This window comes from Neolamprologus multifasciatus, chromosome 15 (assembly GCF_963576455.1).
Source record: "Neolamprologus multifasciatus chromosome 15, fNeoMul1.2, whole genome shotgun sequence".
NCBI lineage: Eukaryota > Metazoa > Chordata > Actinopteri > Cichliformes > Cichlidae > Neolamprologus > Neolamprologus multifasciatus.
The window spans coordinates 17,444,998-17,459,838 of NC_140453.1; the positions used below are offsets into that span (position 1 = coordinate 17,444,998).

The following is a 14,841-nucleotide window of genomic DNA, read 5'->3' on the forward strand; positions in this document are numbered from 1 at the left end:
GTACATTAGGATAAGATGTCCACATTTGCTATGTTATGAAAAAACATTTTATTAAAGGCTAGAAACCCCAAAGAACATAAAACTGGGAAAGGCTCACTTTAAAATTGAGTTTTGTCTTGACACGATGCAGCTACACCTGTGGTGTCATGCGACCTTCTACAGTGCTAACTCGCAACCTGCTGCAAACCTTGCACCTCTTATGAATTATTCACCACCAATTTTCCAATTATCATACTTCTTCCAGGCTTGGGAAGACACTCTGATCACGCCGACTGGTCTGTGCAGAGCAGACACTGTGTCTCACTGTGGTCACATTCACCTTTAGAAAGTTTCATGTCTTTCGTGCCCTCCAGAGCGAGCTTCGCTCAATAAAAATAAAATAATAAAATAAAAGTAAAATAATCCTTTAGGAACAGGATTTTCCATGGCTAGAATACCATTTCTTATGAAAACTATTCAGAAGAGATCAAACTACAATAGTGATTCTATTATCAAGTCACTTCATTTTATTTGATAAATCTGGTCATATTTCAAAATGTAGCTTACTAATAGCCATGGTCTTTGTAAGTCTGACTATAGATTATAGTATCTCATACAACAACAACCTTAAGAACCAGATTTTGTTTCTTTGTTTATGAGAATGGTGGCTAAAAATAAATAAATAACACAAGCTTTCAATGTATCTGAAGTATTGCTTATAATATCACATATTAATGCAAACATTATATTTAAAACACTGTCTCAAAAGCCCTTGTTTCACTTTGGCCTTTTCTCTGGCACTGGCAAGCAGCCAGGCTTCGTTAGAGTCTTGGAAATGGAGGTGTCAACACCCGAGATAAGCAAGCAGACTTCGTGCAAAATCACAGCTATCGCCCTTAATTCTCGACCACATTTCACACTCAAGGAGGCCAGAAACATTGTCACTGATCCCAAGGTGAAAGGTGCCCCTGACAGTCTGTCTAGAGCTCTGCAGGTGTTGCCCTCCAGCTCAACAGTTTCAGGTGAGTGAGCAAAAACATACCCACAGGTCCAGAAAATTTATTCAAAGTCATAATGCTCAGTGGCCCAATTAAAACCTCCAATATGCACATCTCATAAAAAACACTGCAGAGCCAGGTTTGTGTGGCCATCGGATATAACTAATGGCCACTTCATTAGTTAAAGCTGTTCAACTGCTTGTTAACACAATGACACAACAACTTCTTCAGCATTTAGCCAGGCAGACAGGGTCAAGGTGATCTGCTAAAGTTCAAAGTGAGTATCAGAATGTAGAGGAAACTTGATTTAAGTTATTTTGAATGTATGTGGAATAGTTTTTGGTATTTCAGAATTTGCTGATCTCCAAGGATTTTCCCATACAACGACTCCTAGGATTTTCTGAGAATGGTCAGAAAACCAGAAAATGTCCAGTGAGTAACAGTTCTCGGCTTAATTGCTCGATGATAATGTAAGACAAGAAAACTGAGACACCAACACAACTCTATCAGCTATTGGTGTTGAACAGCTGCCTGTATGATTAATCCCAGTAGATGAGTTTTCTTAAACAATAAAAGAGAGAATATGTGTAATTGTGTCAGAATATTCTTATCGGAAGCAATTTCAAGAAAGCAAGCTGCTCAGATGAATACATTTGAAGACTACTGAACATTAGATATGAGGTTTTCCAAAACCTTAATATGCCGCTAAATCAAGAAAACAGCTTCTTACAGCCTCTTAAAACTTCTGGCTGTTCACTAATAACAAAATTTACTTGAACCTAGAAGCTAAACTAATCTGAAAAAATATTTAGCTTTTTTATGTTTTGATCATTCAGCTGTAATACTTGTCCCATGTTAGGTCAGAAAGTGCGAAGCAGTAATTCTTTGTATGAAACTAAATTATACAAATTTATTGAAATAGTCTGTTAAAATTAATGATAAAGAATACACCATCAAAGAATGGATGAAAACCTCTGTTGTTTGAAAAATAAGGAAAAAAAATTATGCAGACAATAACAGCACAAGCTGCAGTCACACAGGCCCTGAAACCAGTCAGCAACCCCCCTGGCAACGATCTACTGCTAAGGTAGAAAATGTACTTCCCAAGTAGTTGGCAAGTGGTTGCCGGAGGTTGCCTGCTGTTACCAAGTTAAATTGGTCACAGCACGATGCTAGTGAAACCGGACTACCGCTTGGAAAGTAGTTAGCAAGTGTTTGAAGACAAGCCAGTGTTTTCCATGTAAACTATAGATGATTGTGCAGTTCACTAGCAATTAAAGCAATCAGAAAGAGGTTTTTGGGAGGGCAACAACTTTCTATCAATAGCCAGGAACCTCCAGCCTCCGCATTCAAACTGGCTAGGGAATCGACACTAGCAACTGCAGTTTTCCAGGGGGTTGCTGCTTGGTTTCCAGCCCTGCGTGATGGCTCAGTCAAAATACAGTCAAAATGAGACCTCAACTGCCTCGTTTCAGTGGAAAGAAAAATCCAGTAACTACACTGATTTTTTTTTTCCTGTTGGAGACCAGTTTGAAGTAGGCGAACACTTTCAATCACAAGGCAATTGCACAGGTCAACTACTAGGAGGCAACTCTGAATATAAGTAGCTATGAATTTTAGTTTAATATGCAATCAACATATGTAAACAACATCAGATTTGCTATGCAGAGTTTCGAATTTATACCTCACAGCATTAAATAACATCTAGTTTCACTGAACACATTTGGAACATGACAAGTAGTGTGAAGAAAAGTTCTGCAGCTCATCTAGAAGAGCTATGGTATGTTTTTAGTTTATAAACAGTGTTTACCACCATTTTTTAAAGGAATTGATTAGTACAAAAATTTCTATAGTAGCTCTTCAGTAGCACAGTAAGCAAAGCTGTTGGGCATCCTCACCTTAGCTTCAGATGTTGATTCCAGGTAACATAGACGGTTTCCAAGTCCCTCGACGGCCAGGCAGAACTTACGATGCTCCTTCTGGATGGTGGCCACACTCTGGAGCACCACCTCATCGTCCTGCCAGAAGAAAAGGAGGGTTAAAGCCAAGAATGTACTTAAATTAATCCACCCAAAATAAAAACCAGATATCTTGCAGACAGTTAGGCAGGGGCAGGAGGTAGTATTTTGAACAGTATACCTACATATTCTATAACAAACAATAGCCAAAAGAATCAAGAGGGTTCTAGATGGATTTAGAAGCATATTCCAGCATAATCAAGCACAGCCAAAACAATGATCTTGAGACTCGTGAATAAAAAGAAAAAGAATTGGGGTTTTTTATATAAAAATACAATCTTTGTCTTTAATTTTCCTGATAGGTGTTCCACATGAATTTTAAAAGTGAGTCTAACATCTAGCCTCTACAGGCTGGATACTTTCAGGGGTCCTTATAAATGGCAAGCACTTAGTTTTCCCAGAGTTTAAAACAAGTTCATGTGTGATAAAAGATTTCTGAAAAGCTTCAAAAGGAGATTGTATATTTTCAATGGCCAGATCAACAGAAGAGCCAGTGGCAAATAAAACTGTGTCATCTGCATAGAAATATGCATTACAGTTTTGGGTGGCAGAGATGCTATTGTTTTTGTACAGGATGAATAAGAAAGGTCCCAGAATGGGTCTCTGTGGAACACCTGTATAAAGAGTAAATGGACTTGACCTGAAATCCTTGGAAGAAATTTCCTGAATTCTATCATAAAGTGATTCATTGGCAATAATAAGTAATGAGGTTTTTTTTCTTTGTTTTTGGCTTGGCAAGACAGTTTTGAGATTGGGGGTATTGGGGGTCATTATTCTAATCAATATTACCACGTTTATGGAGTAGGAGCACCTGTGCAGCCAAGTCTTAAGTGGCTCCACAGTGCAGTGTCTTAAACATTTGCTCAACAAATGAAATATCCGTGGTCCATCTTAGGAGGAGAAACGGGTCCCTTGGGGAAGGTCAAAAAGTAGCCTGTAGCAGCTGTTAAATTAAGAATAGGATTTATAGGCATTAAGGTAAAGAAAGGTGGTCTTAGATTTCTTTGGGTTTAAGGTGGCCAGTTTACTGCAGACCTCCCTATGGCTTATTAAAGTATAAGAAAAAAAATTCTAATATTATAGCTACACTTGTTATCTAACGCAATCTCTATAGCGTTAGATAACAAGTGTATATAAAATAGTCCAGCTGAAATTAAGTGCAAATTAAAAGTCTTGCAAATATCTGAATTCTTAGTGATTTTCAAAAACAGAACTTTGAGAAACTTTTTCAAGGAAGTGATACAGACAAAGTTTTAAAGTATTTCCAGAGGAATCTGGAGAACTGACCATCAACCAACACCGGAACAAAACAGGAATTTTAGAAAGATTTTCACAACAATATTCACGTAAGTTAAAGAGACGTGTAAAAGTCTGTTTCAGTAGCTCTGATTGCTGCTGTTAGAACACACCATGTAGCCGTGGGATGTTTATCCAACAAACTTGGGATTTTGCTAATTATGTTGGTGACTGCAGCTCCTGCAAAACAGTAGGTTCTTACTGACTTTGAATGGATATTCCTTGTTATTAAGTCTGGTAGTACCAGCCCGATGTCCAGTATCCAGTGTCCAGTTGTTTTGGGGGTTTGGGAGCTTGCCGATGACTACTACATTGGAGCACCCCTTTTGTTCAATTCAACATCAGAAAAGGAGATAAACTACATTAATCAAAGTACTGAGGGCAACCAGTTTTAAGTGATATCATTTCTAAACCATTTACACAGATTGTGGTATCGCTGTGAAATAAAGACAGACCTCAACTCAATCAGTACAACAAATGAACATCTGTATCTGTTAGAGTGGAGAGCGGGCAGGCTCTATTTGGCAAGGCATGCACGGATATTGATTTGTTTGCGTATGCAAGTGTTTAGTATGTGTGGTGTGTGCATGTCTCCTGCCAGCTCACGTCCCACACTAATCTGAGCTGATGGTTTCCATGGTTCTGGCTCCCACCTCCTTCACAGCAGTATTAATTCAATAGATTTAGATACAGGCTGTACAGCAGCCACAGACTCAGGAGGCAAGATAACAGACCCTAACAATATTTCAAATAACGGCACATTGGAGCCTAAATCATAGGGAATTTGGTGTGACTGCAAAATAAAAGCCCTAGCATGGAAAATCATTTAAGTGGGGTTTTTATTTGCCGAATAATCTTGATGCATAAAGCATTCAATTTCAGCTCATACAAATCCTACAATATAGGAGAAAATTGTCTCCAGTCGGTAATTTCACACTGCTTTATGGATAAAAATGAATTGGAAACAACTGAAAGCATGTGTCTTTCAGGAGCCATTTTCTCTAATGACAAATCTGTCAATTGTTTTAAGCAGACGTAAAATGTTAAAACAAGGTTGGAAAGGTTCAAAGTCAAGCTGTGTTTCATATTAGTCTTACTCTTTCCTGCATCTGCATATAGGAGGTATTCATATATCATAGATGGACCCAACGAAGTAAAAGGCCTGGATTTGCATGAATCAATAGTCTTTAATGTCTGCATACTAAATACATGGCCAGAGCCAGTTCACTTACCTTTTAAAAAAAACAAAAAAACAAAACATACATAAATAAAATGAACAGGAGAACGGTTCACCTGACTGTTTCTTAAAAGTTTTCCAGTTCAATTAAACTGGTTGTTGCACACCAGGAGTCTTTACTTCCAAACTTCCATCATGAAAAAAAATGTGTCAAATGCTAGAACAGGCTCTTCAGGTAGCCTACAGCAATCAGCAGCAAATACAGTATATAAGGCAATAACAATTCCAATAACCTTGAACATAAATATCTGGTCCTTAAACCTCAACACAGTCTGAACTCCCTTAGACAATACTTTTTGTAATTTATTTAAGTAGTCTTTTTATTTGTTCCCTCTCATGAGAACGTGATCCCACACTGCTTCAATAATACTGAAGTCTGTGCTCTGAGGAGGCCAATCCATGACTGACTCTTCCGCTGTGTATTTGTTTATCCACGTAAGCTGTTATTGCATAGGAAATGTGTTTGGGATCTTTGTCATGCTTAAAAAGCAAAACTGTTCCCACTAATGTGCTTTTCTTATGGTGGATTAAAACCTGGAATTTCATTTCTGTTGTCATATTTCAATTCATATTGAGAAAATTTCCAACACCACTGGCTGAAATGTAACCAAATAGCTTCTTTGAAATGTTTTTTGAAGATTCAAGGAAATGGCAAAAATTTTTTATTTTTGTAATAAAGTGCCTAAGGACACCATTTAAAATTGGTTATTTGCCAAGTTGTCTGTTATGTGTAAACAACACTGGTCCATCCCTTGAGTTAGGTGCCTCTCTGTGCATGAATGATTCATAGGTTAGGGTTAAACTGCTTAAGAAAAACAGAAGAACAACAACAAAATAATTCCTCTGAAAATGGTCAGCTACAAAAAAAAACCAAACAAACAACCCCCCCCCCCCCCAAAAAAAAAAAAAAAAACAACCAACAACTTTTTAACCCTTTCACTTATAGTGGTCACTACAGTGGATAGCTATTCAAAGGCTGTTTTCTTGTATTTGTGTCAGTGTTGGTGGTATACTTGGAAATACCAAATTCATGAGTTAAAACATATGTTGTCCACCTAAGTAGACATGTAAAAAACTCTCTGAAAAGTACATGTTAAAAATATGAAGTTCAAAAATAGTTTTGTCATGCCTAAAGATGAATAAAAAAAATACGTAAGAAAGAAATCCTGCTTGAGGTTGTCATAATTCATGCATGAAAGGGTTAAAGACCTTCAAAAAGCTCAAGACTAGTTTGAAGAACAAAAATATACAATAAACTATCTCCCTGGAAGCAAAACATAAAGAAATGAGGGGTTGTTCAAGACTGTTGCACAGTGCATTATATATTGATGTGGGTAAACACCACTCTGCTGGCTGCAGGTCCTGTGAAAAACTGACCAGTGACTTTAATCCTACTGGAGGCTTTGATCCACATGAGCAGCAACTGGATTAGTTGACCTGAAATGGCAGCAAGTACATTTCACCAACTTTAAGTTTAAACACAAGAAAAGCAAATTTCTAATGTCTCACCACCACTGAAATACAGCTAAAACAATGTCAGAAATTAATGGATAAAGAAACTAACAATTGGATTTTTAAGAAGCAAAAAAAAGTTGTGGTTTTAAAAATATATTTTGGTCGTTCTGTATGATCCAAGTGAAACAATCCAGTGAAATGTCATGGTGAAATAAGTAGGTGGTCAAACTGGCACAGTACCGCACATGGGCATCATTTTAAAAACCCACAATCCAAGTGTGGGCTTCAGGGAAGTGATTACTGATAGCAGAAAGCATCAGTATTGCCTCAGAATCGATGCTGCAGCTTTCTTTGCAGTAATGTGATGGAGGAAACACAGTTTGCTCTTACAGGCTACAGATAGAGAAACTCAATACGGCCACAGGATGACCCAAGACTTGTCACCTCTTTAAAATCAAGTAAATACGGCTCTTTCTTTTCAGCTGTTTGGAATTCTGGTGGCCTTGTGAAACTAATGGGGCCTGGCACCATTACCAGCATACTATATTTACCCTAGGGTGACTTGACTATGACCAAATCACAGATGGCTTTTTAGTGAAATTATCTGTTTGTTAGTAGGAAAAAGTTGCAATACAAGTTGAAACTCCTTCACTGAAGACTGGACAACTATTACGGATTTGTGCATATTTGAAATCAATAAAATCAGACAACCACAGTGTCTTCCAGAGCCAGCTTCACTTTGATAGTGTTGCTTTAGAACCAGAAGTGGTCAGAGTTGCACTGAGATCAGGAATCTGCATAAACTGGATGACAAACTGTCATCTGAGCAGCGTGAAGCAACAGGAGGAAGAGCAGAATGGACGATGGTTCTAAATAAAAACAACCACAGGGGACACTGTAAGGAGTGAATTTCTCCCATAAAAATCCCATCTCTATGATCAGATTCCCAAAAGTAATGAAATGGCCATGTGTGGCCACAGCCAAGACACTTTAAGACACTTTCTGTCTGTCTCTGCACTCTTGACTTGAGTCCAAGCCAGAGAATCTGGTGAATCTAAGGCAAAGTGATCCCTGTAGAAGCAGTGTGACCATCTGCTAGACAGCTAAAGACCAGCATCATTACTATGTATAGGGCCCTGTCCTGTAGCAGGAGGAGGTAAATGAGGGTTGGGTGGCTGATTCCTCAGCTTTCAAGTGTAGAGCGGGAACTTGACCCTGCCCACACCGAAACCAACCCCACCCGTCCTCTGAATCCTGTGAGTTTGACACATCTCCAATCTAAAGAATACAAAATCGTTTCTTACACTGGTTAGAGATTTCCTTGTATGACCACTGGAACTGTGTTGACTCTCTATCAGACTTGCAGCATTTCCTACACTCTTTTTCTTCATCTACTTCGATAACTGAACAGCCAGCCTGGCTCAACAGACAGCAACAGGTGGGCGTGTGTGCGCTGCCTGATGCATCCACCAACTGACACCCGAGAACTCCCCATGCTCCAGCATGCCAAATAAACTCCCACAACTCGCCCGGCGCTGACACCAATGTGAACTTGAGAAAAGGTGAATCTGTTCAATCCCTCAGTGTTTCTATTTTGATATGCAGGCTTTGCACACGTTCAATGGAGATCAACACAGACAGGCTTTGGTGGTTACAAATGTAAGGAAATCAGGGAAATCCCAGCACATTCGTCTCCTTGTTCACACTGCCTCAGTGGGTAGTCTGTCAAAATTGCCCTGTCTGCTCTGGAGTCGTGTTTCTCATAAATGTCAGGCAGGGTGCTAAGTACAGATTGAGCTACGAGTTTTCAGTGAAGCTTAGCTAACAACATGGAGAGCAAAGTAGATACAGTGTAGATGTGTGAGAACTACAACCTGATAAGCTTGATATACATTGATGTTGATGCCCATCTGATATGGATCTGATATCTACGTTTCTGATATGGAAAAACAAGATTTTTTCATAAACAACTGCTTTTCAGATCTAAAAATTTCGTTCATTCATGACTGATCAGTCAACTCCAAGAACTTCACTATAAGTGAGGATATTTTTCACAATCTCACAACCTTATGTTAATTTTTTATAACCTTGAAGAGCCTTAGGTAAAAAGAAAATGATAAGAGAAAAGCCTGACAGACTGAGAAATAGTACTCGAAGAAGACAGGAGTACTGAAAACCTGATAAATTAGTAATCTGACATTTTACTGTAGCTTTATGAGCATTTTTCAAAAGCTAAGATGCCCCTGAAGGTAGAAATTATCTTCTGCACTGAATGAGAGCTAATGACCCAAGTCAAGGACTCAGTGTTTCAGGTTAATGGGCGAGGTACGTCAGATTAGGCCACAGCCCGTTTTCTGCTCTGCCTCAATTTTTGTTTGAGACAAACTGAACTTTAGCAGAACAGTGAGCTGCAATGTTATATCTGTAGCTTCACTATTGAGACAAAGATGCAACAGTCTTTAGTTGGTAGTTGGTCTATCTTAAGGAATAAATGATGAATTGAAGCCCAATTCATTCTTGACTGTCTTGATACTTAAGGTAAAAAAAATCTTTAAAATTATATAAATGCTCAAATTACAGTATGCCCAACTCAAACAAAGCAAAAAACAACAACAAAAAAACAAACAAAAAAAACCCATGATGGTATAACACCATTCACACCTGAAAAGCTATTTGGCTATAAGATTCATGAAATCGCTCCATCCTTGAATCTCACACAAGTATAAAACCTGGAATCCAGTTATTGATTTGATCTTACATTTATTTAATATTTATTCTTGTCATGCAAAACATACTCATTACAATTAAGGCGTTTTGTTAAAAAAAAACGAAACAAAAGACGAATAAATGACAGCATTGTCCATGAAGGAGAAAGATAGTTTTGTCCTTTCATTTCAGATGTTTAATCCACAGCACTCCCTCCTGGAATAACAATTCATCATCTATACAAGTCTGTGTGTGAGCAGCAGTAGCTGTTACACTCCGTCAGTCAATGTTTTGAGTCATTAACAACAAAAGCTAGCCTCCCTTCTCCCTTTACTTATAAATCTTTTTACAAAACACACATTCAGCCTCAGAGCACAAACAAAAATCATTCAGCATAAAAAAAAAAGTACAGAATAATTTATAGTCGCTGAGCAGTAAATTATTAGCTATGTAAATTATTAACATTTCATATTGACAGAAAGCATAATGCGTTTTTCCGAAATAAAAGGGAGAAACATTGACCTTTGCAGTCATGCTTCCTGTGTAGTCGCTTACTGCTCCAGCCCTCCTGTCAATTCTAAGTCATCTTGTTGTTTGAAAGGCAAGTCCTGCTGTACCTCGTCTAATTTCTCTTCTCTTGACAATGTGTAGCGGGGCCCTGAACTCGTTTTGATTTAACTTAAAGTTTCACCTTTTTCTCCTCTACCATCTACTGGTCTATAAAAAAAACCCTGAAATGATCTCACTAGACAAATGTGTTGTTTTTCATTTATATTTAACCTTTATTACAGGTAGCAGCCATTTTTAAGAAAAGCTGGTCAAGGTGGGGTTTCACTTTTACAGCCCGACACAACGACATTAGGAAAGAGTTATACTGCACAATAACGAGTCCCGAAGTACAGAAACAAAAAATAAGCAAAAACAACCAATCAGCATTCAACTTATTCAAGATAGTTTCCAATTCAGCTTTATACCAGTTTTTAAATAAAATAAAATACATTTAAATTCTCTTCATAGAAAGCCCAGGTCATTTTTTTTATTCTCGAATGTATTAGTGCCATATTGGATGTAATTATATAGTTACTTTCAGCTGCTCCCTTATTACAAGGGGTCCACAGCAGGTAGCTCCGCATGTTTGACTCGACAGATGTTTTAGACCAGGGGCCCTTCCTGATGCAAACAAAAACAAAAAGATTTGTTCCCCCACCGCGGGAACCTTTTGTTTGCCAATCTAATGTGTAAACCACTATGAGTATGAGTCATATACAAGATATGAATCAATCTGTCTGTAATAATCTGCTTGAGATCCTCTACCTTTAACGCAACTCTCTCATTAAGCCAACTTTCTTCTGATTGGCTGTCTCTCACAAACAGAGGGTTTAAACAGCAGCTGGGTGGAGCAGCTGCTTACACAGCCAAAGCTGTGTGCCTGAGGTGATGATGCCATAGCTACTTTCACTAACATGATATAGTAGCAGGAGTATAAAAAACAAAGTCTGAAGCTTGAGTACTCTATTCATTTTTGGTGTTTTTGCATATAATCCTGAGCTTATTGTTTTAAATCTATAATAGTATTCATAGCCGTGAAAAAGAGAAGAAAAGCATTATAGTTTATCTGTAGAACACTTCAAGTGGCTGAAGGTGAAAACTTTCCCCCATCTCTCTCTTTCCACTAGAGAAACAACGGATCTGTCTGGATTTAAGACATGACTGGAAGATTCATTTTAATCGCTTCTATAATAATAGCTTTTAAACTCAGTAAACTACAGAGGAAACTGAAACACTTTTTAAAAATAATACTCAATTAAACTCATTTAAGCTTTTGTCATTTGTAGAAAACAATGAAACGTTGATGTCATGTATAATCAATACATCATCTATTTCGTTCTTGTTGTCATCTATAATTACTGCCATGGGGATTTTCACAAAAAAACTAACCCTTAAGAAAATATCACAAAATATAGTTTGAACTTATCTGACAGTCTTGGAGAATCCTTGAGGAAAGTCTTTTTTTTTTAATGAAACATGTCTTCAGCACATGTTTAAAAACAAGAAAACAAAAACAGGAATCTCGCAGGCCTCAGGAGCTACACACCGATTTGTCACTGGAGATGCATTTTATATTGTACAGTCACTGTCACGCTTAACTTGGATACATATTAAAGTCTTTTATATGTGTAGGTGTTCATATGCAAGTTTGTGTGAATACCTGAGATAACATCATGGCTCAAAATGAATAATGCACCACACATCTAAGCTCTATATTTAAAAAAAAAAAGAAATAAATAAAATTCTGCATTCAGGTAGGTTTTGCCCGGCGGTACACTGCCATGGATCACAGATTCCAAGATTTATATGGTGTCCTCATAACAAATTGGATTTTCTTGGCTTAGTATGCATATTGCTTTAGAGCAGCTTCAAATAATAGAGGCCACCATGCGTGCAAGGCCGAGACGTCCACCTCAGCAGAAGCGCTGAAAAATCGAGGGGGGAAGCTTGAGATGGAACTGGGGAGTCTCTCGGTCTATCATCCTGTCTGATGAGACAGAGTGGACACAGGCAAAGTGTAGTGGCTTGTGAGAAGATTGTGTATGTGTGTGATCGTGAACTGAGAACCAGACAGGAAGAGAATTGCAGATATCAGGTAAAGAGAAGACATTCACCTGAGACTGACTTCAGCCTTCTTTTATCCCTCTAAGCACTCAGCTCCTAGCCTATAGCATCAGGTGTATTAGTCCACATGCTGTCAGCACTGAGTGTGTCAAATTTGATGCAAATTTTAGCTCTGATGCTATTGTAGCCTCACACATTTTAGGGCAAATACAGCTTCTTCAGAACACATTTCACAAAGGTCAAATTTTAATTCCTCCGACAGACTGAACAACTGTGGCTCAATAGAAGACGTGACAGGATAAAATCATTGAGCATTTAAGCGTTTTGCTATAGATCAGTAGCAGTCTGAGACAAGGTAAACCTCCCTCCGCACAAAGGCTAGACATGAATTCCAAATCCATCCTGCTGCAAGATGTCATTTCTACACTGCACCCGCCATGGCTGGATGCACACAACAAATAGAAGTTCACTGAAAAACCGACGATGAGAGAATTACTGGCGACATGACAAACATAATAATTATTTCTAAAACAGTGGAACATCTAAAAATGCTATTAAATGGTGGGATCAGTAATGTAAACAATACTTCTATTTCTGTCATGTTCATTTAAAATGACGTGGAAATGAGTCCTTGAACTTTATTATTACTGTAAAATGCACTTGGCACCCAACTGACTGTATGCCAAGGTGTCCCTGTAAAAATGCTTATCTGCTCAGCACACTTAAAGCTCCTATAAAAAGAACTTGTGTCAAATGGCCAAGAGAAAATAATTAACTGCCATCTGAATCTGCAGCTCTGCTCATCTCAAAGGAGTTTTATCATGATGTACAGCTTATTGTTTGGTAGATTGGTTTGTTTTAGTTCACTCTTACTACCTTGAGTGCCACTTCCACTCCAGGCCAGGGGGGGGTGGGGGGGGGGTGGAGGAGCATATAAATCTCTCATGCAAAACAACTAAAGCAGTCACTGTATGAAGTGTTCTTGTAGGTTCTTGTAGTTTGGAGAAAAAAGAAAAAAAAAACTGAGAAGATACACTTGTGAAGCCTTAATTAATCCTCTTTTACCTTTTGAAAGGTAAAAAAAAACATGCTAACTGGCTCCTGTAGGAAACACCATTGTGGCCAAAGATGTAACAAAAAGCTAAACTGTGCTGCGCTTAACTGAAAATGAACTACGTGACCTAAGAGACACTTAAACTTTAAGAGGCTCGGTGCCTGCACCTTTTGCTGTCCTCTGTTGATTAATGAAGGCAATTATTTAGGTTGAGGAGTCTGCTCACGCTGCTGCTGCGCCTACTGGGATTCGCATGCTGACTCTACCTGGACCCCCACAGCAACTTGCTGCACAACGTCTGAAGCTGAAACTGAACAGTCTATCCAAGACACAGACTACATTTGCTTGGATTCCTGGTTGGGATATGAAACTCAAGGCATGTAGGTTGAAATTATGTTGCTCTATAAAGTGACTTTAGAGATAATTATTGATTATGACTGCATAATGTTTGCTCATTTAACTGGTTACATCTTATGGGGACAGCATTTTTGTGGGATAGCAAAACAAGGCATAGCTGTGTTAAAAGCAAAAACAAAATATGAAACTTTTATATGCAGCTTTTTGGGAATGAACACTTACATAAGGTCTCCAGGTGAAGGCATATCCAAAAGCCTCACACTGGGTTAAGAGACAAGAGCCTTTCCCTCCCTCCTTCATGTTTTATGGGCATTACATAAGCTGTTCAACACTAGTTAAAATGGCTGGAAACTGAATAATGAGGAGATCAGGTATCACTAGCTTTAGCAAACAGAAGAACAATGACAGACAGACATTTTCCTGCTAATGCAACTCCACGTGAGCTTATATCTATATCATCTTGTGTGACCAATTCATTTATTGTTCAGTTAAACAGCCCTAGTTTTGCATGTAGAAATCTAAAGCATGGAGAAGAGTTAGTGCACAACCATTACGTCAAGGTTGTGTAAATGACGACGATGGCAGCAGCCTCGCTGTCCTTCAGTTCTGATGACTGTAAAGAACTGGACCTGCCAGAGAACACGCTGTTGCTTTGCCATCACAGTGTGTTCAATCAATACAGAGGAAATCCTTCTTATTCAATTTAGATCAAGCTCAGGGAGGTTCACCTGAGGCCACAGGACAACACTCCATATCTTATTAGAGAGACAAACTTTGCAAGGGCGCCAACTAGTGCAACATGGAACATCCTCCATCCTTCAATCAAGCTGCAGTGCCACTTATTCTGTTGTGTATGAGTAGTCAGCCCTGTTATATTTCTTTGAAGCCCGCTTGAAGTGGATAGTTCATGCATTGTAGTGCTTTGTCTCTATGGACACATCCCGAGCGGTCACAAAAAACTGGCAGGCGCACAGATGTCTGCATGAAGTCTTGTTCTCACACGCTCAGTGGATCCTTGCAGAATCATGATATGGAAATTTTAACATGCCCATTACTTTTCAGTATTGCTGGCTATGCTGGATTTAGTCGTCTGCTATAAATGCAAAGCTGCCTCTGTGAAATTATTCA

The 14,841-nt window shown here is 38.6% G+C and overlaps 1 protein-coding gene across 9 annotated transcripts in view; it reads right to left on the reverse strand.

Annotated features, from left to right (window-relative positions):
- Window positions 1–14,841, reverse strand: part of ryr3 (ryanodine receptor 3) — a 112,146-nt gene that overhangs the window by 92,041 nt on the left and 5,264 nt on the right. For all 9 annotated transcript variants that reach the window (XM_085133557.1, XM_085133558.1, XM_085133555.1 and 6 more), the window contains exon 2: window positions 2,876–2,995. In XM_085133557.1, coding sequence (XP_084989683.1) covers window positions 2,876–2,995 — 120 coding nt within the window. The remainder of the gene's footprint in view (window positions 1–2,875; window positions 2,996–14,841) is intronic.